Genomic DNA, 22,947 nt, shown 5'->3' on the forward strand with positions numbered 1-22,947 from the left:
TTAGGGCGTCTACATGGGCCCTGCCATCGTTACCGCAGTGACGCCACACACCTGTCCAAAGAAATGCATCTTCCCCCGAGTCAAAGACTTGAGTTGTCCGACGACCCAGTGTTCCCTGAACGCGTCATTCACGAGCCAGTATCCCATTGGCACTGGAGCAATTTCTCTTCCTGCATTGCGTGACACTGTTGCAGCCCTGTAAGATTTATTCCCTCCTATAAAGTCACAAAAAAAAGAGGCCGAGGTTCGATTATTTAGCACATGCATATTTATAGCATGCAATGAAGGGTACCGCCGGTCTACGGCCATTGTCAGACTATTGTGCCATGTTTGAGGAAAATAAAGATTAAGATTAGGTTTGTATTTTTCATCATGTTTTTATTTTTAAATCTATTTTTTGTAATTCAGAAAGCTTCCGTTGAAGAATGCCAATGCAGTACCACGGTGCAGTTACTACCGGCACTCTCTATGGGGCGCTGCTGTTATCCAAGCCTGAAATTTCTTCTTCGCTGGTCATGTGCCATGTTTGCGGAAGTAATCGCCAACACTTAGCCGCTGTATCTTCCCTGCTTCTTATGTTGTAGCTGCATTTTAGACTTCATCATGAATTTACCGAAGGGCCCCGACTCTCTGTGCTTCGACAAGGACGTTTTCATGAAGGTAAGGGTCGTCTGTATTAACGTAATCGGTCGTAGATGTGCTCGCTTTCGCTACATGGCGAATAGACACTCACCGGCTCCAAGTTCAACGATCGCCGATGCCAAAAAGTTGATAATGGCTGCATTCTATAGTAACTATCATCCCTAGAGGCTTCATAGTTGTTGTTTTTGTGCCCCCAGGATGACTTTGACGTGGACCAGTTCGTGGCCGAGTGTCGGAAGCAGGTGCAGCTGGAGGAGATGAGGGAGGACCTGGAGCTCTACTACAAGCTGCTGAAAACAGCCATGGTGGAGCTAATAAACAAGGACTACGCTGACTTTGTCAACCTCTCCACCAATCTAGTGAGTGCTTATTGCATCATATGTGCTTCCAAACTGTAAACTCTTTTCTTGTGCATCTATATTCTCAGAATTTACCAGTTCTTTTCCACTTTAGTACTGTTTCAAGGTAGAATATTACTATATTTATTTTGTTATCCAGCTCAGATTTCGCGGTGCACCCAACAACAACAACATGTTTACATCTGGATTGCTACAATTTATGCAATTAATTTAATGGTGCAGTAAAACTCCTAGTACTACTGCCAATGACCCAAGCATTATTATTGCAAATTAAATTAATACAATGAAGACTAGGCGTTGCACGACTTATGATTGTTTTTAAGTCGACAATAATGTGATGAAAGTTGAGTCGAAGAAACCCTGTGTGTTTGTTGAGCCGTTAGCATCTCATCTTCAAAGAGAGCAAGCCATTTTCAACACTTAAGCTTGGTAAAGAATTTGTAAAAATAACACCCACTTTGGGGAATCACTAATAGTTTTAATCTATGAAAAAAAATATGAATTTGACTACATTTTTGACATACTATAGGAGGGTTTGTCCCGATGCCAGCGATATGTAAAGTCGCTTGAGACAACTTGTGTTGTGACTTGGCGCTATATTAATACAGTTGAATTGAATTATTGCCGCCCTCTCATCTTGTCTCAGGTGGGGATGGACAAAGCCCTCAATCAGCTTTCCGTGCCACTGGGACAGCTACGGGAGGAGGTCATGGTACGTGTTTGAATTCGATATGTAGTCGGTAGTGACGTTGCGAGATGTGCCGAGTTTTCGAGCCGCCTCTCGGGTAATGGAAGGGGCGTTTCCGCAAAGCGCGTATCGAGGCTTGCTTCATTTAGGGGGGGAGCCAGAAGTGATGACATCCGAAGCCTCTCTGCCCGGCAAAAATGGCGATAAACTGTTAGTTCTAAATAAGCACTTTCAAAGTCCTCTGCCCGCTAAAGCACATGACATTTTCCGAAAGTGACAGAAAAATAGTTTACAACCTGCCATACCAATGATTATGAACGTTTTACGCACACAGAGTGTTTTCAAAAATAATATATTTTACACTTCTATGTCGGAAAATTACTTGGTCAAGCATTGTTTTGTATTACATTCCCAAGAGCCAAAAAGACGCAAAATGCAACGCATAACATATGTGGATAAGATACAGCTGCAGGTGATTATGAACATGTTTCGTGAGCACATGAAGCATCAAGAAATGAACCATTACTCGAACCAACGGCTGAAGTGTTGCGATGCGTCATGAAGCCTCATCTCGCCATCACTAGTAGTTAGTGTACGACCGTTTGAATGAGTGCTGAGGAACCTTGTCGGTGCAGAGCCTGCGGTCGTGCGTCAGCGAGGTGATACAAGCCATAGACGTGCAGCTATCCAAACAGGAAGACCTGCAGAAGAAAAAGGTTAGGCTCTTACATTGCTATTGTTATAGAATCATCTGTGCCACCATCAAATTTCATTTTAAATATCTTTTAATTCCCATGCATTCCATTCTGTCCGTCAGGTTTGCGTCCTGAGGCTGATCCAGGTGGTGCGCTCGGTGGAGAAGATTGAGAAAATCCTCAACTCGCAAAACCCCAAAGAGTCCAACTCGTTGGAAATCAACAGGTGTCAAATGTCCGTCCATCCATGTTCTTATTAGGGTCTCCGGTGAGCTGAAGGCTACCTTAGCTGACTAGGCTGGATTGGGAGCCGGCTAATCGCAAGGCACACATAGACGAACAACCATTTCTACACGCATTCACACCGATGAACAATTTAGTCTTCAGTGTACTTAATTTGCCTGTTTTTGGAATATGGGAGGAAGCCAAAGTGCACCCAAAAACCCACGCAAGCACAGGGAGAACATGCAAATTCCACACAAGAAACCTATATTTTAACAGCTAGTGTCGTAACAGTGAGGCAAATGTGCTCACCACCTGGCCACGTGCGGCACTATATTTGTAGCATTATGCAGCCTAGCGTTTCATACAGCAAGGAACAACAAGAAATAGTTCCAAACAATTCAAATAAGTTGTCATTTTTTTTTATTGTTCATGAGGATAAGTGGTACAGAAAATGGGTGGATTTTGCAAATGAATGTAATTTACAATGCAATAATTTGGATTCCAACAGTACAGATGCATAACAACATAAAAGTAAATACATTGCATTAAAATACTGTTAATAAATGAATTTAGTTAAAATACGGTAACTATCATACTCATTTTAATTTGAGAATTTCAAACTTTAAGGCTCTTATATTGCATTGTATGTTTTCTTTTGTTTTATGTATTGTACAAATTAGTCTTATTTATTATTTTTAATTTTCAACTTATTAACAATTATTTAAGTTGAAAATAGTTTTTGGGAAGTCATAGTTCAGTCTGCTGTACATACATTAAAACATTTTTTTTAATTAATATTTTATTATTTTATTTTCAGTATTCACAATTATCTAAACTAAAACTTGTTTTTAGTTATTTTTTATTATTTTGATAAGTGTTTTGTCGCCTTATGCTTAAAATATCTTGAATTTTATTTTTCAAAATGAAGGCTTTCATTAGGCTCAAAAATGTCTTAATCATTAAATGTCCCATTGAAAGGTTTAAAAAAAAAAATGCCTTATTTTCTTTGATGTATTTTGAATTAATCTGCATTGTAAACTATTTCATACATGCAAAGAAAATGTCCTCAAATTTCTAAAATGTTAAAAAAAACAAAAAACGCTTGTTCCTCATGATCATTTTTAGAGAATGATAGGTCGTGACTTTTGTTTGAAGTGGCCTTACAACGCTCTTAAAAAGTCTTCCATCTGGCTTCCTCTAACCTACAGATACCCTAACAATAGACACATTATGTCATAGATATTCTTTAAATCCGTGACATTGTGCGTCTTGTCTTTCTGTCCGTGTTCAGCCCCTTGTTAGCAGGTCAGATCTTGGAGAGGATCGCCACCGAGTTCAACCAGCTTCAGTTCCACGCCGTGCAGAGCAAAGGCATGCCACTGCTGGACAAAGTCAGACCTGTGAGTCTTCATCTGAAAGCACCGTCGCTTCGTTTTGAAAGATCCTCCGTGAACGTTTGCATCCGCCCCTCCAGCGCATCGCCGGCATCACCTCCATGCTGCAGCGCTCCCTGGAGGGTCTGCTCATCGAGGGTCTGCAGACATCCAACGTGGACATGGTGCGACACTGCCTCAGGACGTACGCCACCATCGACAAGATGCGAGACGCTGAGGCGCTGGTGGGACAAGTGCTGGTCAAACCCTTCATGGATCAGGTAAACATGGCGTTAATGTTGAAGATTCTACAGTGGTACCCTGACTAATTTGTTCCATCACTGAGTTCGGGACACATATTAAATACATTTTCCCCATTAAAATGAATTGAACTGTCCTTACAATATTCCCCTGCATATTTGTGATTTGATACTTGCATTTTTGTTATTTTTTTAACCTATACTCTTTTCCCTGAAAAAATATTACTCTGCCACCATGTTTTTATGACTTGCTGCCAATGAACTATGTTGAAATAAGTTAATGAGCTTCATGTAGTGCTTTGCGTTTTCCGTTGTTTTTGTGGCCTAGTGAGCGACGTCGGGAGCTGGCCTCCGGTTGGCTGGTTGTGGCCTACAGCAGTTCAAGTGTTCTCATTTTGTATTTGTGTGTTTGACTGTGGCTCACTTTGCCCACATGAACGTTTACATTACAGGCCCTTAATTGTTCCTTTTTATCTTTATTTTATTTATTTATTTATTTATTTATTCTTCACTTCACCCGAGCGTCGTCGTACCGGAAGCTCATTCATACCTTGAATTTTGGCTCACTACCGAAAGCAAAACAAATACAAAAGTATAACTCAAAAAACTTGTAAGTTGGGGCACTGTGGTAAGTCAAGGTACAACTCTACTTGGGGTTGCTGTGTGAGAACTTACGGCTTCCTCCGTATGTTCGAAGGTGATTGTGGAGGAGGTGGTCAAGTCCAGTCCCAATGGTCTCCAGGTGATGTACTCAAGGCTGCTGGAGTTTGTTCCTCATCACTGCAGACTCTTGAGAGAAGTGACCGGAGGAGCCATATCCAGGTTAGTAAGGGTGGATAGTCAAAAGAAATTTATTTGAGTCATAATTGGAAAAATGTGCAATCAGAGAATTTTTAGATAAACATGCACATGCTTGCTATAGCAAAAGCTCATTTGGAATAGTAAGTGCTGCATTCCGGAAAACTGGGAAGACAGAAACGACAGTATTGGAACAACTATTTGTATATGCGATTAATTGATTTTATAGATTAACTCTCTAACTTTTATTTGTCAGGACGATTAAAAAAAATAAAAATAAAAATTTGCTGTTTTTGTGGCTTCTGTAATTCAAAGTGTATCTCTGCTGATGTGCACACAACAACATAGCTGCCAACAGAGAGGAGCTGGTTCACAAAAGTAGTCCGTCTTGCCAACTTCGCAAGTTGGTCGCTATGTTTAGCGACCTTTCTGACCTCTCTGTTGACTATTGTTCAAAAACTTGAAGCAGGGATAATTTTTCCACATAGACTAATGTTACTGCAGTCCCAGAAATAAATTGGTGCGATGGTGGCAAGCCTGGAGGAAAGAAAAAAAATAAAAATAAAAGTAAACATGTTCATACATGAGCTGCCGATGGCCACAACTCACGGCGAGTCACTCAACCTGCATTAGGCGGTTAACAGTGAGCCATATCTACACTCGCGTTCTCTGACGCCCACGTCACTCACCAGGCCAGGCCCTGCCTTTTTAAAGCCATACACGCTCAGAATCACAGATATTACAGTAGAAAGTGAGGATGGGGACCCCAAGTGGACATAAATAATAGCTGCAGCTCACCCGCACGTTATTGTTTAATAATACAAAATCAATTAATCGGTAGAATACTCGATTCTAAAAATATTTGATAGTTGCACCCCTTGTCGAGTTAGTTATGGTCCCTTGACTTCAAGACAAAGTATACAGAATCGGGCCTGATTACAATGCCACATGAGTAACCCAATTCATCTGTAGATCCTTCATTGAAATGCCCTCTCTCCTCAGCGACAAAGCCGACATCATTCCCGGCTACGACTTCCTGGTCAACTCGGTGTGGCCCGAGATGGTGAAAGGCATCGAGGAGAGGCTGTCTTACCTCTTCAACCCCGGAAACCCCGACATATTCTATGAGGTACAGCGGATGGGGGACAAGAAATGACGTCAGCTTACTTGGCATTTATTCCTCGTCTTACCGTGGTGTTCTTCATTTCTAGCGTTACAGCGCGAGCACAGAGTTTGTACGCCGGTTCGAGCGCCAGTGCAGCTCGCAGGCCAGCGTGAGACGGCTCAGAGCGCACCCGTCATACGTCGGCTTCCACAATAAATGGAACCTGCCCGTATACTTTCAGCTAAGGTAAGTAAGTGGCACAGCGCTTATTGTGTGTGTGTGGGTTAAGGTTAGAGTTAACAAAATTGAGCAGCACCTTGGCATCCCCTTCATAATTGAAGGATTCAAATGTGTACTGTATAACAAGAAAATCAATTTAAAAGGTTGTAATTTATGGGTAATTAGGTAAAGAAAAAAAGGTTTTTCTTAATTAAATACATAAATCAGTTTAACACGTGTAAAAACATAGTTAGGGTTGAGGTTTAAAAATTATAATTAAAATATATATATTAGGTTGTAGTTTTTGTTTAATGGTTTAAAAAAAAGAATCAGATTGTAATTTTGAGGTAAGGTTTGAAAATAGATTAATGTAAATTCATATTTGTCATTTTTAAAATGTTTAAAAATGGTTGTAATTATAAGGTTGAAAACAGTTTGAATTCTAATGTTAAAAATGAATTTTTGATCATTTTAGGTTGAGGTTAAAAGTAAGTAAATAATATAATTAATTACAATTATTTACAACTAATTATCTTATTATTTTTGTTTGATATTATTTTAAAAATAAATCATATTGTAATGTTAAGGTAAGGTTTAAAAGTAAATAAGCAATAAATTAGCTTTTAAGTTTAGTTTAATATTTAAACAATAAACAACAATGTTTAAAAATTGATTCATAAATACAAATAAAAGAAAATAGAAAGTCATTTTTTTTATGAGGTTTAGAAATAAAGTTAACTTTTTGTTCAAGTTTAAAAAAATATTTAGTTTAATAAGATTTGGAAAATAAGTCAGGTTATATATTTTTTTAAGTTTTAAAAATAATAAATGTACAATAAATAAAGCATCACATGGATGTGCTAGTTTGCCCCCTCAGATGGTGATGACCAGTATATCAGAAACCCCTCATCAGTTATGCATTTGTATTGGATCTCATTAGAATGTGCAGGTGTACCTAATGAAGTGTCTGGCCAGTGTATGGCGACACAGCGGCACGTCCAATCCCGCCTACTTAAAAACAAACTTACGGATGCACCTATCGCACATGTGTTTGATGCCGGAACAAAAACTGAGCAGCACGTCGCAGCGGGAGCGTTGCGGACGTGTGGCTTCATGTTTGACTGTGACCCACTCCTTCTGTAAACACACACAACACGGATGCAACACAAAGTACACTTCGACTGCTGTAGACATTCATTGCTGCACGTCACACAAAGATTGTACAAGGCCACGCCACAGACAGTATTGGGGAAAAGTCATTTTTTTTTTTTCCAGAAAGCACTGTGTTCCTTCATGTTTGCACATCACAGCTGATATTGCGCAATGATTACTTGCTCCTTTCTCCTCTCCGAATGCTTTTCCAGGTATAAGGAAATAGCAGGAAGCCTGGAGAACGCCATCAGCGACGGATTACAGGCGGCGCCAGGTGTGTGTCTTGGATTACATTTTTTTTTTTCTGCTCTCAAATGGCACAATTGGGATATTCGTTATGGGGGGGGGGGGTTGAATAGAGTACCTTCAGATCGGAATGCGGACTCTTCCAAATGTGGATAACAACCTGATACGTACAGAATACATGCAAATGCACTGAAATACCCGATCATTGTGAGCTCGATGTCACGGATACACAGATTGGTCACCTGTACAGGGGCATATCTATAGATTAGATTATACTGCCCCCAGGAGCAGCACAATGCCCATTGACTTGAAGCAAAAAAAAAAAAATGTGACAAAAACTTACAGGAAAAAAAAAAAAAGAAAAGGATTTTGGGGCGGAGTGTGAAACGCATTAATGGCATTTCCGTTCATTTCATTGAGGAAAGGTGATTTGAGTTATAAGTGTTTTAAATCATGAGCATAGTCACAGATTAAATTAAACTCTTGTTTTAAGGCACCACTGTAGGAGTACGTTGAGTTTCAAGCCCAATCACTAACTGAATAAAACTTGTAAGTCAAGGTACCACTGTACTACTTTCCAATTTAGACAGCGCTTTGGTGGTATGTTGTGACAATTTAGGGTGTTTCAGAAAAAGCAATATGCAGATGCGAATATGAAGGGGATTAATGGGGAGCAAGACAGTTCAACTCGATGATGCCATGAATCCTCAATGGATTGCACACTGGCCAAAAAAAACAAACAAAAAAAACATTTAGAAGACACCTATAAAAATGAGATTTGATGGTTTTTCTTTCTTATCACTCAATCAGATGACACAGGCATTAAATCAGAATTAGGCACTTGAAGTATAAATCCAGGCTTAATAACACCTACAGTATAATACACTTACTAATATCACTTTGACACTTGTCTGTGTGCCGCCGTGCATCCAGCCGGCAGCGCGTACCACCTTCAGGCGTCGGTGTCGCTGTGGTCTTGCCTGACGCGCTGCTGGGCCGACAAAATCTACCTGGCGCCGCTGGCTCATCGCTTCTGGAAGCTCACGCTGCAGCTCTACTCGCGATACGGAACCTTCCTGGACGAGGTCAGCTTTTAATAATGGAATACTAATTATCATTTCAAGACTTACTGATTTGATTTCGATTGATCGATTGGCTCGGCGAGCAGGTGCTGACCAAGACCACTCTGCCCGAGGTGAGCAAAGAGCCCGCCAGGACCCTCCCCAGCTCGGCGTCGTCCACCTCCAGCAGGGCGTCCGTAGAGGAGACGGGCAGCGAGAGCGGAAGTCCGGCCTCGCTGTCCACCAAAAAGCTAGTCCACATTGCAGCCGACGTCCAAAAACTACAAGAGCAAGTAAGCGCAACGATCATAATAGCACTACACACTTCATTAGGTACACCTGCACGTGCTAAACACAACCAATATAAGAGCTGTGTCGAAGTCATGCTCCGTTTGGGGGGGTTATTATTAGTTTTCTCCACTTACTATCATATCATGCCACAATCTTTACATTTGTGTATGTATCCTCAATGTACATAGTATTTTATGTACACTGTCACAAATATGTGTAGTCGTTTCTTAATTGAATGTGCCTTCACAGTTTACAATTAGCACTATGTGGTGATAAAATATGTGAATCATGTTGAAATTTGTTTTAAGTGAAATAATTATTCTGGTTATAAGTTGTATATTTAGAAGGTAATATAATCTAAATATAATGGAGTAGCCTAATATTGGTTTAATAATGTTTAAAAATATATATAGGTTGCAATTTGTGTTTAAGGTTTAAAAAAACAGATTTTGTTTAGTAGTATCATAAAAATAAGTCGGGTAAATTTATTTTTGTTTAAGGTTTCAAAGTAAATAAATAAAGTACAAGAAATTAGCTTGTAACCTTTGGTCAATGTTTCATTTTATATTTAAATAAGGTTTAAAAATTAAAAATAAATAAGGTTGTAATTGTTTTTATTAAGGTTTAAAGTAAATGCCTAAATAAAATAAATCTGATTATATTTTGTGTTATTACAGTTAAAAACAAATTTTTAAATTAATAAAGAATTCTACTGAACAAAATCAATATTTCCTTAAGTGTTAACAAAAAATATTGGATTAATCAAAGTTTTATGCAAAAAATACAATTGTGTGCTGACATTTTTAAAGCATGATATATAAAAATAACCAACCAGTTCAGGGTGTACCCCGCCTCCTGCCCGATGACAGCTGGGATAGGCTCCAGCACGCCCGCGACCCTAGTGAGGAGAAGCGGCTCGGAAAATGGAATATAAAAATAACAAAATGTGTAAATGTGTCTAATAAGAATGTAGTGCCTTGCAACCATCTTGTGGCATCTACTGTTAAAGCAATTATAAACCCTGAAGACCATACGTTTAAAAATGGTCTCCTTTTGTCTTTTAGTTACCAGAAGTGTCAGAAATGGCCAGACAGCGGTTGGAAGTCATCGGGTTCACAAACCTTGTCATTGTGGAAGGTACGTGACAAGTAAATGTCTAATTTCACTACTGGAAGGTTTTAAAAAGGTGACCGATTTGAAGGAACATGTTTCCCCCCTAGAGGCATTAGCGGACTCCAAAGCGTGCCTGTCCGGCAGCATCCCCGCCCTCAGCACCCGCATGACCCAACACCTGAGCGAACGCAGCTGCCGCTTCCTGAAGAGCGCGTCCGAGGTGCCCCGACTCTACCGCAGGACTAATAAGGTCGGTCGCCGGAAGACCAAAGTCGCCGCCGCCGCCGCCACCTGCTAGCCCGACGCGCCGTTGAACACATTTCTTCTTTCCACGTGGACAGGGGGCGCCCGTGCGAGCGTCGGCGTACATGGACAACGCCTTGCAGCCGTTGCATCAGTTGCTGACCGACTCGACGGGCCTGGTGGACGCGGCTACGGCGCGACAGTGGCTGAGAGTGACTCTTTCGGAATGCACGCAGAGGTGAGCTCCCCAACTTTGTTTGTTTTCTCCGTGGAGGAACTTACTGGATACAGTTTTCATATATATACAGGGTTAAAAACAAATACATTAAATAAATATGGTTCTATTTTTTGTTTGATTTGGTTTTAAGCAAATACAAATATTTTATATATTTTTTTAAATATGGTTTTAAAATGGTGTTGTACTGTTTGGTTTTAGAATAACTACAAATCAGGTTGTAATTTTTGTTTAATATAGTTTGAAAAATCAGTATAAATTAACAAAAAATGTTTTTGCTTTTTTTTTCATGAGGCTTCAAAATAAATCATGAAAAAAAAATATAGAAATATATTAAATATGGTTGTAATAGATTAAAAAAATAAAGACGTTATAATTGTTTAAAAAGTTTTAAAAACTGTTAACAAATATTTTTTTCTTTAGTGATGTTTCAAAATTCATAAACAAATCAGGTTGTAAATCTTTTAACAGGTTTTTAAAATGTACTTTCAAAAATTAAGTACATTGGTGAATGTGTTTATGCTTTAAAAAAGAAATGCATACAGTACATTTTAAAAATGAAATAAATCGAATAGTTGAAAAGGTATACAAATAAATATCCATCAATTTTCTGTACTGCTTATCCTCACGAGGGGCGTGCTGGCGCCTATCCCAGCTGACTCCGGGCAAGAGGCACACATAAACAAACAACCATTCGCACTCACATTCACACCGACGGGCAATTTAGAGTCTTCAATCAACCTACCGGAGTACCCGGAGAAAAGACACACGCATGCACGGGGAGGACATGCAAACTCCACACAGGCGAGGGCGGATTTTAACCCGGGTCCTCAGAACTGTGAGGCAGATGTGCTAACCAGTCGGCCACCGCAAATAAACGTAATAATAAAATAAGTTAATCAGGTTGTTTATGATTTTTGGGGTCACGATTAACTACATGGACACACGTGTGTGCTAGGTACTATGAGACCATTTCTGAGGTTCTGAGCTCGGTGAGGAAGATGGAGGAGAGTCTGAAGCGACTGAAGCAAGCCAGGAAGGGCGCCACCGCCGCCACCAGCAGCGGCGGCGGCGCGGCCGGAACCAACGGCGCCCCGTCGGACGACACCAAGATCCGCCTGCAACTGGCTCTAGATGTGGAGTACCTGGGGGAACAGGTCTGTGGGTGGGGGCGTCACGTGTACAGTGAACAAGTACATTTCGCACTTAAATGATCCAAATTGTGTGCGTGTTGTCCCTCAGATACAGAAGATGGGCCTGGACCCGGCAGACATCTCCATGTTCTCCACACTGATGGAGCTGGTGAAAGAAGCCAGAGATCTCGTTGAACACAACCCCTGACAAAAATAAAACAAGATAACTGCCGTGCAGGGTTTGGGAATGGGTTCACAATGATGTTCGATCAGGAAGAACGAGGACATTTTAATAGATATTGTAAAGCCAAAGTGCACGCAGAATGTGCAACTGTGATTGGATCGTGTATAATGTAAATGTATACATGAATCCGCATAAAGTGGCTGGACGAGATGAGCCGAATCATCGTGTGTGCTGTTCTACGCAAACGTGTGGACTGGTCATATTGTGTTCTGCGAGAAACTGACTATTTATACTGCGCATTGAAATGAGCTCAGGAGTGAAATAAATGCTTACAATTTGTGTCATCGGATCCTAGTACAATGACTTAGTACAGTGTTACTGTAGTGCTTGTGCAACACTACACTCATTTCTGCTGTTTAGTTTATGGAGATTACAGTGGCTCTCCAACGTTTTACACCAAGTACTACCTAAAGGAGACAAATACTCAGCTTTCCAAGTGCCACCTTCACAACTGAAATACAATTATGACGTGTTTATCAAAAAAGACGACACTAAAAAGTGTTTTTTTTTGTTACTGTAATGTTAATGCAGCTCTTTAATACATATAAATATAAAAAGGCAAACGAAAGGAATCGATTCAATTCATATCTATTGTACATAAGAGTTGAAAATTGTACCTCAATAAATGATTGAAAGCAAACAGTTCTTAAGTGCTACTCTGAGAATCACTGATGTTGAATTTTGGGCTTGAATTTGAAGAAATCATTTTGCATTTTTTTTTTCTCCTTGACTTCAGTTTGCAGGTATCTTAACAAAGGCCCTTGACTTTCTTTTGTCAAAATACACAAAGGATCGAGAATCACATTACACTTTGTCACTCTGTGTCTAAAATGACTCTGTTTTGGGGGGCAGTTTTGTCTCTTCCATGGCGACGTACAAAGTGACAAGCGACAAATGTAAGTGATGTTACCGGAGACTCTTGAAAGACCCTCCGGAGCTGAGCTGTTCGCCCCTCCGTGTCCGGACTGCAAATGAATCGCGCTTGAACCTTGTAACTTAACCCCATCTTGAAACACAAGTTTGAAAACCTATCATTTTAAACCCTAACCCTAGTTTGAATCCCTAATTTGAAACCCCAGGTTTGAAGTGCTAATTTGAAACCCTAACTCTTGTTTGAAACCATAATTTGAAACCCAAACCCTGGTTTGAAACACGAATATGAAACTCAAACCACGGTTTGAATCCTTAATTTGAAACCCGAATCCCAGTTTGAAACCCTAACCCTGGTTTGAAACTGTAATTTGAAACCATAATTCTGGTCTGAAACCTTCAATTGAATCCCTAACTTCGGTTTGTAACCTTAATTTGAAATGTTAACCCTCGTTTCAAAAGCCAACTTCGAAACCTAACCCTGGTTTCAAACCCAAACCACGGTTTGAAACCCTAATTTGAATCCCAAACCCGGTTTGAAACCCTAATTTGAAATCCAAACCCTGGTGTGAAGACCCTGGTTTGAAGTGCTAATTTGAAACACTAACCCTTGTTTGAAACCATAATTGGAATCCCCTACCCGGTTTGAAACCCTAATTTGAAACCCAAACCCTGGTGTGAAGCCCTAATTTGAAACCCTAATCCTGGTTTGAAACACTAATATGAAACTTTAACCACGGTTTGTAACCCTAATTTGAAACCCTAACCATGGTTTGTAACCATAATATAAAACCCTAATCCTGGTTTGAAACCATAATTTGAATCCCTAACCCTAAACCTTAACCACGGTTTGAAACCCTAATTTGAAACCCTAACTCTCGTTTGAAACCATAATTTGAATCCCCAACCCGGTTTGAAACCCTAATTTGAAACACAAACCCTGGTTTGAAGCCCTTTTTTGAAACTCAAATCCTGGTTTGAAACAATAATTTTAAACCTTAACCACGGTTTGAAACCCTAATTTGAAACCCTAACCCTGGTTTGAAACCATAATTTAAAACCTTAACCACTGTTTGAAACCCTAACCCTGGTTTGAAACCATAATTTGAATCCCTAACCCCAGTTTGAAAACTAACCCTAATCCCTAACCTTGGTTTGAAACCCTAACTTGAAACCCTAGCCGCGGGTCCCAACCCCTGGTTTGAAGCGCTAATTTGAAACACTAACTCTTGTTTGAAACCATAATTTGAATCCCCAACCCGGTTTGAAACCCTAATTTGAAACCCAAACCCTGGTTTGAAGCCCTAATTTGAAACCGTAACCCTGGCTTGAAACCATAATTTGAATCCCCAACCCGGTTTGAAACCCTAATTTGAAACCCAAACCCTGGTTTGAAGCCCTAATTTGAAACCGTAACCCTGGCTTGAAACCATAATTTGAAACCCTAACCCTGGATTTAAACTGTAATTTGAAACCCTAACCCTGGTTTGAAATCCTATTTTGAAACCCTAACCCCGGTTTGAAACAGTAATTTGAAACCCTAATCCTGGTTTGAAACTCTAATTTCGGTTTGAAACCTTAATTTGAAACGTTAACCCTCGTTTGAAATCCCAATTTCGAACCTTAACCCTGGTTTCAAACCCTAACCACAGTTTGAAACGCTAATTTGAAATGCAAACCCCGGTTTGAAACCCTAATATAAAACTCTATCATGGTTTGAAACCCTAATTTGAAACCCTAACCCTGGTTTGAAACAATAATTTGAAACCTTAACAACGGTTTGAAACCCTAACTTGAATCCCTAACCCCAGTTTGAAACCCTAACCCTAAACCCTAACCCTGGTTTGAAACCCTAACCTTGGTTTGAAACCCTAATCCTGGTTTGAAACCTTAACCACGGTTTGAAACCATAATTTGAATCCCTAACCCCAGTTTGAAACCCTAACCCTAAACCCTAACCGTGGTTTGAAACCCTAATTTGAAACCCTAATCCTGGTTTGAAGCCCTAACCCTCCCTTGAAACCCAGCACTTCACCACGAGCCGATTAATTCAACTCTCAGTTAGTTTTCATATCACCAAACACCAATAGACCTATTATTTCATAAATGTAATGCAAACATCCATACTGTATATTTTTAAAATCCTGAGAATTCAGGCAAATATATTTAAAAAAAAACAACAACGAAAATGTCTGCATGTTTTTCAAGAATAATTTAGAGAACTCAAAATGTGTACTTTCAAAAATCCATTATGTTTTGCCCTGGGTGCCTGACGCAGAATAACGACTACAATTGAATTTGATTGAGGAACAAACATTTTATTCGGCCATCGAACAAAAATAAACTCTTTAGTTACAATATACAAGGCTCATCTGATGAACTGTAACAACTCTATTGAAAAATACTGTAGAGGAATTGTTAAAAGAAAAACAAAATTAAAGTGGAACTTAAAAGTGGAAAAACAGTAACGTGTTTTCATAAATACTGACAACATGGCAATGATGATAAAACTGATGATTTCCTTCATTTTAAGTCTAGTCTGGTTATTTTCACAGCGTCGGGTTGGTGATTTTTCCCAACATGAGGATGGCGTTGGACTCTCCCTCCACCACGGAGAACAAGAAGGGTCGGTTGACGGAAATCTTGAGGGGAGTGCCCGTCGCCTCCTCCGCTTTGTCCCGGGACGTCGCGCCTTCCTCGGACATCTCGAACGACACCTTGGTGATCGCCTAGAAGCGCCAAGAAGAGGACACGCAACATGGAATTGCAATACTTTTTGACATCTTAAGCCCGCCCACGGCCCAAACGGGCATTTAGCAACATTTGAAAAACTAGTGCTTTGCCACCCTTTTGTTGGCATATTTGTGCTGGGGAAGTCAGTTGAAGTGACTTGAGGATCTTCATTTAGACAAAAGTGGTGCTTTGCTGCCATCTTGTGCCAAGGCACTATGTGGAATTGAATTGAGGAGTTTCATTTGGATAAAAGTAGTGTTTGCCGCTATGTTGTGGCATCTTGGTGTCAAGGAACAATGTTGAAGCAAGTTGAGGAGCTTCACTTCGACAAACGTAATGCTTTGCTGCCATCTTGTGGCATCTCTTGGCAATTGCAAGCCTTTTTTTGGGGTGTGGGGGGATCAATTGCTGGGGATTCGGTGCAGGGCTCAGCCCCTGTATTAAATAACATATCAAGCAAATACTATTAACGTAACTGGATAGAGATTTCTGACACAGGTGACAAAAAGTGTTAAAAAAATGAAGGTGAATAATGTAAATAAACTACCTCATTCAAACATTTTTAGTTGACTCTGTCTTGCTCCATACGCCAGTCTCTATTAACCGGTAATTGCTCCTAGCAGTCGTGTGGCCCCTCGCTTACCTTATCGATGGTGAACTGGTCGGTGTTGCCCAGTCGGCTGAATTCGGCCTGCGAGCCCAACAGTTTGGCCTCCACTTCTGCGTCCACGTTGCTCAAAAGCTCACGCAGGTCGTTCACAGAAGACATGGAAAACTTTGGCAGCGACAGCTCCAGCAGCCTGCAACACCGCATGACGACCAATACAGCATTTGATCAAATTTGATATTATTTCATTTTATTTGATGACCAGAGGAGGAAGTGTCATTCGACTGTACACGTTTCCACCTAATTAATTGATCTATCAATTATTATTGCTGAATTGAATGGTAAAATGAGTCTCAAAACTTCATTATTGATGAAATAAACGGCTCAACAGTGTATGTAGACAGTCAGACTGACCCCTCCTGGAGGCTGTGGCACCACGAGGACATGACGTCAGTGCGTAGTTTGGCTTCGATGTCGTGTAGCTTGGCGCCCTTGTGGGCCACCACCACCAGCATGTAGGAGCGTTTACTTAGTGACAGTTTCACCACCGTGCACCTCCTCACCTACACAAAACACACATGGATTATTACTGTAGATGTATTAGATATACATTATGTCTTTGGCTTGTCAGGATATAGTACTGGTAACACAAGCCAGAAGATTCACCTAAACATTGGATTTCTAGGTGAAAAGTCACTGACTTAAACAGACCTTTATAAGGTATTTGAAGTACCTTATCATTGAAGTAGTGGTACAGGCCCGTGTGGGTCATCAGCGGAGCCATCACGGTGGTTGTTTCGTCCACATAAAACTCCTGTAAGGAGGTCTTCTCTGGTTGGAAGGTCGTCTTCCAGTTGCCTAGAAAGACAAAGACAGGCGGGATTGATTGTAGGGTACAACTAAGATGTCTCTTTAATCCATTCGAGGGCTTTTTTGTTTTGTTTTTGTGTTCCAGATTTATCAATGCAAAAATGTAAAACGAGACCCTTTGAACTAAGGCGAAGGTGTTTTAATTTCAACTGGACCAAAAACCTTCACAATTAACTGCACAATCGCAAAAAAAATAAAATACAAAATACAGTCAGAGACTCACACCCAGAAACCTGGCGATGGACCAATGCACACATAATGCAACTGAAAAATTGCAATCCCTGGTGTTCTTATTGGGAAAATGTTTTTTGAGGTGTCACATGTACACTACCCAAACAATTAAGCTGTAACAGTAACTCTAAATTTTAACACGCCGGATGGTGGCAGCAAACTTCTCAACAAGCAACAGTTTGGCGGATAGTGAACAATTCTTCCAAAAAGTTTATTGTTTATTGCTACTCCCAGTTGCAATACCGGTATACTGTAAAACTAAACATAAAACAAAGAAAATTACAAGTTGTGTATTTAACCAAACTAAATAACTTTGTCTTATGAAAGTTAATGCTAACACACAATGCAAAAAGTCATAGATGGGCTAGCAAAACTCGCATCAACATTACGGTGTTATAACCATTAAGCAACATATTTGTAGACGTATATTTCAACAATACTCAGAGGCATATATTCTTTATCCTCTGCAAAAAAAAAAAAAAAAAAAAATGACTCATATCACTGCATCTTACTGAGCAGTTGTGACCATCTTCTTTGTGTGTAGACTGTATACGTATGTATATAGTATTGTACTGCCCCCTGGTGGCCAAGGGAAGCACACAAGGAGCCGCACAATCTATTTATGCATGAAATCATGATGCACAAGCTGTTTAACTCTTTATATTCTATTTGATGTTATTAGTGCCTGTTTTTTTTTTTTTTTTTTTTTTTATAGATAAAGTACACTACTATAAATTAGTGCTATTTTTTCCCTTGGGTTTCGGGCATATCCATTCATTTCAATAGGTAAAGAGAATTGGATTTGCTGTCTTTTATTTTCTGTACTTTGTTTTTAAATTATTTTAATCATGTAAAGCACATTGAGTTACCTTGTGTATGAAATGCGCTATATAAATAAAGCCGCCTCACCTTGACTTGATTTATGAGGTTAGAGTTAAGGGCAATGTTCACGGAGTGAATTAAACTCATAAGTCAAGGCACCACTGTATTGAGGAAACGACAGGAAGTGACAAACCTTGGAAGTTGAAGAAAGTAACAAACAGAAGGTTGGAGTTCACATCCACATCTTTGAAGGCGTCCTTCACTTTCCCGTCGGACGTCTTCTCTACAAAAGTGTTCACCAGCTCGGGCTGGGAGAAGTCCACGCCACGGATGAAGGACGAGTCCGAGAAGTCTCGGGTGCCTTCTACGACGTCGGCGGACAGGCGGACGTGCGGGTGGCTGAAAAGCCACACTTGGGTGGTCATCTCGTCTTCTTTGTGTCCGTCGCCCACCGGGGAGTTGATGCTGTGCAGAGTCTTCAGGACCTTGTGTCCGTCCACCAGGGACACGCAGTCGTCTCGATCGGTGCCGCTGCTCAGGCCCAGCAGAAGCTGGTAGGAAAGAAGGGAAGATGAGAGAAAAGGATCAAGTCCATACAACTATTTTACATACCTTAAACTGTACAGTGCAATAGTTACATAATACATTACATCATAGTACATGGTGGGGTCCCTATCCCCCACGTGTAGCAGGCGATTACTGTAATTCCAATGGCATTTGTCATAATGTTTAATGGCCCTTTGGATAAGGAAGGAGCCCGTAGAAAAACCTCTCCCCAGTAAGGGGTCCCTCGGCCTAAAAGATTTGAGAACCCCTGCACTAAACCGAGTCCGCCAATTCGAGGTCCAAACCTGGAAGGAGCTGGCCGTCTTCTTGGAGGTCCCCAGGTAGAAGGTGACCAGGGATCCGTAGATGTTGACGGGCGACAGGAGCGTGTTGGCGCCTCGCTGCTTGGCGCTGAGCGCCTGGTACACCCTCAAACCCAACGAGTTCAGCAGCTCAGCCAGCACCGCCGTCCTCTGCGTGACGTTCTGCTTCTGAGTGTCCTGCTGCGACGGATCTCGGGGCTCCGGCGTCAGGACCGCCATGTCGAGGGGCGCCAAAGGAAGGGTCTGCAAGGGCTTTGCCGTCTGGGTCTGAAGGGTCTCGCAGCTGACGTTGTCGGCGGCGAAGAGGTGGAAGGGGTGGATGTAAACGCGGTTGGCTCGGCCTCCTGGGTGGCAGCACCACAGCAGCAGGACCACGAAAGCTGGGCGTAGGCTTTGCATTTTGTTTGTCAATTTCGGAATCCTTAGCAGAGAGAACACAGAAAGACTTTATGAATATTGTGTCAATGGCGGGAAGTACAAATACAGCGATGCAGCGAACCCCAGGTATTCGCTGGACATAGGACGAACCGAGGCGCCTGGACAAAGTGAGGACGGACGGCAGCCTCTGTCGTGGGCATCGAGACGGACAGCCTGACATCTGTGGCAGGACGGAGATTACCGAACAAGTTGGACTGTCCAACTTGGACAGTCCAAAGCATCCACTGTACAGCACCATCTCCAGGCAGAGGAACCGTTTAAGTGACAAGGCTGCTGCAACTGCCCTGCTCCATCTATCTAATCGAATCGAATTTGATCTAATCTACGGACCGAACCCTGCAGCGAATGGCCAAAATCAATTGAGCATTTGGTGTCCACACGAAAACGTTTTGTAATTGCCCATAAAATGTCACAAGACGGCAGAAAAGCTTTTTTTTTTTTTCCTATTAGATGAAATATGGCCTGACTAAACGAGGCTCCTCCCCTCACTTCAACATAGTTCCTTTGCCCAAAGGAATTATTATTAAAGCAATACTCTAATATTATTATTTACAGTATATTAAACATGGCTTTGGCCGGAGCACAAAAACAGTAAATAGGTGACATTTTTAGTGATTAACAGAGGTTCCGCCCAAAAATCAGCGCATAGGGGAATTCGCGAATGCCGAACCGTCAATATACGGGGCGCACTAACTTATTGACAACTTTTGACTTTTACTCCGCACATTTGAAAACATACATCTATACACATACGTTCTTTCGACTCAGTGTCCCAATGAGACGACATCTGGCTGGATCTGGTTTTTAGCCTCCGACGCCATTAACCGGCAAGAACAGTGGGGACGAGACGACGTGTCAGTGATGGATGGAACCTTCTTTGTGCCGCTGCCCGCTGAATGAGCGCACGCATCGCCCTCGGCAACAAGGGTCGCTTAGACAATGAAGCACATTGGGGTCCGTTTCTTTGCTTGTCTATTTGGATCCAACAAACTGCTCAAATCGGGATGTTGCCGTTCCCGAGACGAAACTTCTCACAGTGTGTACTAAATTGACAGTTTTAATAATCTCAACTGGCGAGGCCTATATCAGGCAAGGAATTACATTTGGTAGCTTGAATGATTTAAATTAACAAATGTGATTCCTTGACTACAGGCAATATATATAAAAAAAAAAACATCTCCAAAAATTACAGCATTTGCGTCAAGGGTGTCAGGGGCAAAATGAGAAATTATTGAAGTTGAATTATCATTGTGTTCCCGTATCGCCTGGAACTTTTCATTATTATTATTTTTTACATATAGTTTAATGCATGTAAATAGTGCAAGGAACCATATTTGGTACCTCAAATTTAAGTCAAGAGGGTCGCTACATGCCTCTCTTTAAGGTGTGTATAACTCCTCCCAATTGGTAACCAAATGAACTGATAATCATTTTTAAAAATAATCACATTTTATTATGTTTTCTGTGGTTAAAATTTGGAGTAACCCCAAATTTTCAATAATATCAAAGAATTAAATAGACTATTTATTGCTTTTTTTATATTATTATTATTGTATATTACTTAATTATATAATTTTCTATATACATATACTACATTGGCTATTATTATTGTATTATAAAATATATTTACATAAAGTAAATATACATATATTTTACATATATAAAATAAGAAAATTATAAATATAATTAAAACAGTACAATTAAGCCTTTAAAATTATTACGTAAAAAATATATATATCTATATATCCATGTAAAATAATTTCAAAAGGACTAAATGCATAATTCGTTTTTAAATTATATTTTCATTATGTACTATATATAAATACTAAAGTATAAATTTAAATATATATATTAAAGTAAATAACGTATTAATAAAAGTATAAACTAATATCGTATATCTATATCTATCTATATATATATATATATATATACACACACACATTGTATATATAAAATGTATTAATTTATTCAAATTCATCATCAAGATATGAAATTGTGACATATTGTAGTGAGTGTCCCACTGAGCGGTCCTACAAATATAAAAGCTGATTTAAAGAAAGCAGACTGATTGATATTTTTGGAGGAAAGTCTGCAAAAAAGAATTTCGGCAAATGTTTTTTTTTTTGTTAAGTGCAGAAAAACTCGGACTTTACCCTCTCGAGTGTGTGAAGTGAGCAAACACTCTGTGGATGGACCGCAGGACATGGCCTTGGTCTCTGATCAATGCACTTCGACGCCCACTCTTCAAACCCGTGAAATCATGACATATGGTACCTTATTCTACTTCATATGAAAAATATGACTTGATGACTTGCTAGATGACTTGCTATTTTTTTCCCCGTTAAACCTACAAACAAACATCTTTCAAAGAGTAAAGTACAGAGACAGTGAAGTCGACTCTTACCGTGTGCGGGCTTGCTGCCGAATGAATCCGCAGCTGCTCTGCTCCCCTGACTTTAAAGCGGACCACCGTGCTGGTTATTGATTAACACCGGCCCTGACTGACTCAGGCTGGTTGTGCCGCCTGATAGTGATCAATAACGGCTCTGACAGAGGCCCTCCCCGTGTTGCCCCCTCCGCCCCTGACGTGTTGACTTTAGGAGCATGATGTAAGTGCATCCTGAAAAGGGGCCTGAGAGCGGCGGCCACAATAGGAAAGGCAGAGAGAGAAGGGTCCATTCAGCGAAAAGTTGCACAGATGTTCAATCGTGACGTGGGAATAGTGTTCCGGAACGAGTAAACAGGACACGAAAACAAACATGAATCACTAGACGTGGAAGGAAATGGAAAACTACTGTCAAAATCTAACAATTGTTTACGAGGAAGTCAAAACAGCTTACTCTGCTGTTGTTTGCTATTCTTTGGTGGACTGGATGACTTCAGTCTTATGAGCAGCAACGATGAAACAGTGGTGAGTGGTGAAACTTCTGCTTCACACTTCTAAGGTTCTGGGGTCCAATATTGGCTCTGAACTTCTAGTCTGAGTTTGCATATTGTTTGCTTGGTTTTCTCCCACATTCCAAAAACATACGTTAGCCTCATAGAAGACTCAAAATTGTCCATAAATGTGAAAGTGAGTGTGAAAACCTTGTTTGTACCCTGCGATTCACTGGCGACCAGTCCTGGGTGCAGCCCGCATCTCGCCCAAAGTCAGCGGGAATAGTCTCCATGTGTCCACAAAACTTAATGAGGACAAACGAGATTCAGTGAAGATTTTAAATTGTCCATATTTGTGAATGTAAGTGTGAAGAAACGTTGCCTCTCATAAATTGGCCTGGGAAAATAGCAACTAGTTTGCAAATGGTACACTTTACAACACTTTACTATCAAGTACTGTCTATCAAAAAGCCAACATCCGTGAGATCAGGAGGAACATTCCTTTGCACACACACTCATTATATTTTCTCATCATAAATGAAACAATA

The 22,947-nt window shown here is 40.5% G+C and overlaps 2 protein-coding genes across 4 annotated transcripts; one reads left to right on the forward strand and one right to left on the reverse strand.

The window, feature by feature from the left end:
* Positions 1–13: 13 nt before the first annotated feature.
* On the forward strand, positions 14–12,727 carry cog2 (component of oligomeric golgi complex 2). Of its 3 annotated transcripts, XM_061790089.1 has the most exons (19): positions 14–356; positions 585–660; positions 840–1,001; positions 1,648–1,713; positions 2,325–2,405; positions 2,507–2,610; positions 3,901–4,009; positions 4,084–4,263; positions 4,940–5,064; positions 6,043–6,169; positions 6,252–6,391; positions 7,729–7,790; positions 8,696–8,847; positions 8,931–9,116; positions 10,179–10,251; positions 10,335–10,477; positions 10,569–10,708; positions 11,664–11,862; positions 11,948–12,727. In XM_061790089.1, the coding sequence occupies exons 2-19, from the start codon at positions 604–606 to the stop codon at positions 12,044–12,046; spliced, it is 2,205 nt and encodes a 734-aa protein (XP_061646073.1). In that variant the 5' UTR covers positions 14–356; positions 585–603; the 3' UTR covers positions 12,047–12,727. The 3 variants fall into 3 exon arrangements, with proteins under 3 accessions (XP_061646073.1, XP_061646072.1, XP_061646075.1); XM_061790088.1 differs by lacking the exon at positions 14–356 and having other exon boundaries at positions 456–660; XM_061790091.1 differs by lacking the exons at positions 14–356; positions 2,325–2,405 and having other exon boundaries at positions 456–660.
* Positions 12,728–15,249: 2,522 nt separating this feature from the next.
* Positions 15,250–22,085, reverse strand: agt (angiotensinogen). The gene is made up of 7 exons (XM_061789872.1): positions 21,927–22,085; positions 19,067–19,505; positions 18,409–18,766; positions 17,026–17,150; positions 16,707–16,855; positions 16,329–16,485; positions 15,250–15,681 (listed from the first exon to the last, which is right to left on the reverse strand). The coding sequence occupies exons 2-7, from the start codon at positions 19,481–19,483 to the stop codon at positions 15,502–15,504; spliced, it is 1,386 nt and encodes a 461-aa protein (XP_061645856.1). The 5' UTR covers positions 19,484–19,505; positions 21,927–22,085; the 3' UTR covers positions 15,250–15,501.
* Between the last annotated feature and the right edge of the window lie 862 nt (positions 22,086–22,947).

The sequence above is a fragment of the Phyllopteryx taeniolatus genome, chromosome 11 (assembly GCF_024500385.1).
Source record: "Phyllopteryx taeniolatus isolate TA_2022b chromosome 11, UOR_Ptae_1.2, whole genome shotgun sequence".
Taxonomy (NCBI): Eukaryota; Metazoa; Chordata; class Actinopteri; order Syngnathiformes; family Syngnathidae; genus Phyllopteryx; species Phyllopteryx taeniolatus.

What these genes read in the sequence shown, in the direction of transcription:
- cog2 (XM_061790089.1), top strand. Translation starts at nt 604, where the DNA reads ATGAATTTACCGAAGGGCCCCGACTCTCTGTGCTTCGACAAGGACGTT. An exon ending in CGGATTACAGGCGGCGCCAG is followed by an intron (nt 7,791 to 8,695) that starts GTGTGTGTCTTG and finishes CCGTGCATCCAG; the next exon opens with CCGGCAGCGCGTACCACCTT. An exon ending in ACGGAACCTTCCTGGACGAG is followed by an intron (nt 8,848 to 8,930) that starts GTCAGCTTTTAA and finishes CTCGGCGAGCAG; the next exon opens with GTGCTGACCAAGACCACTCT.
- agt (XM_061789872.1), bottom strand. Translation starts at nt 19,483, where the DNA reads ATGCAAAGCCTACGCCCAGCTTTCGTGGTCCTGCTGCTGTGGTGCTGC. An exon ending in TGCCACAGCCTCCAGGAGGG is followed by an intron (nt 16,486 to 16,706) that starts GTCAGTCTGACT and finishes GCGGTGTTGCAG; the next exon opens with GCTGCTGGAGCTGTCGCTGC. An exon ending in ACCAGTTCACCATCGATAAG is followed by an intron (nt 15,682 to 16,328) that starts GTAAGCGAGGGG and finishes TGGCGCTTCTAG; the next exon opens with GCGATCACCAAGGTGTCGTT.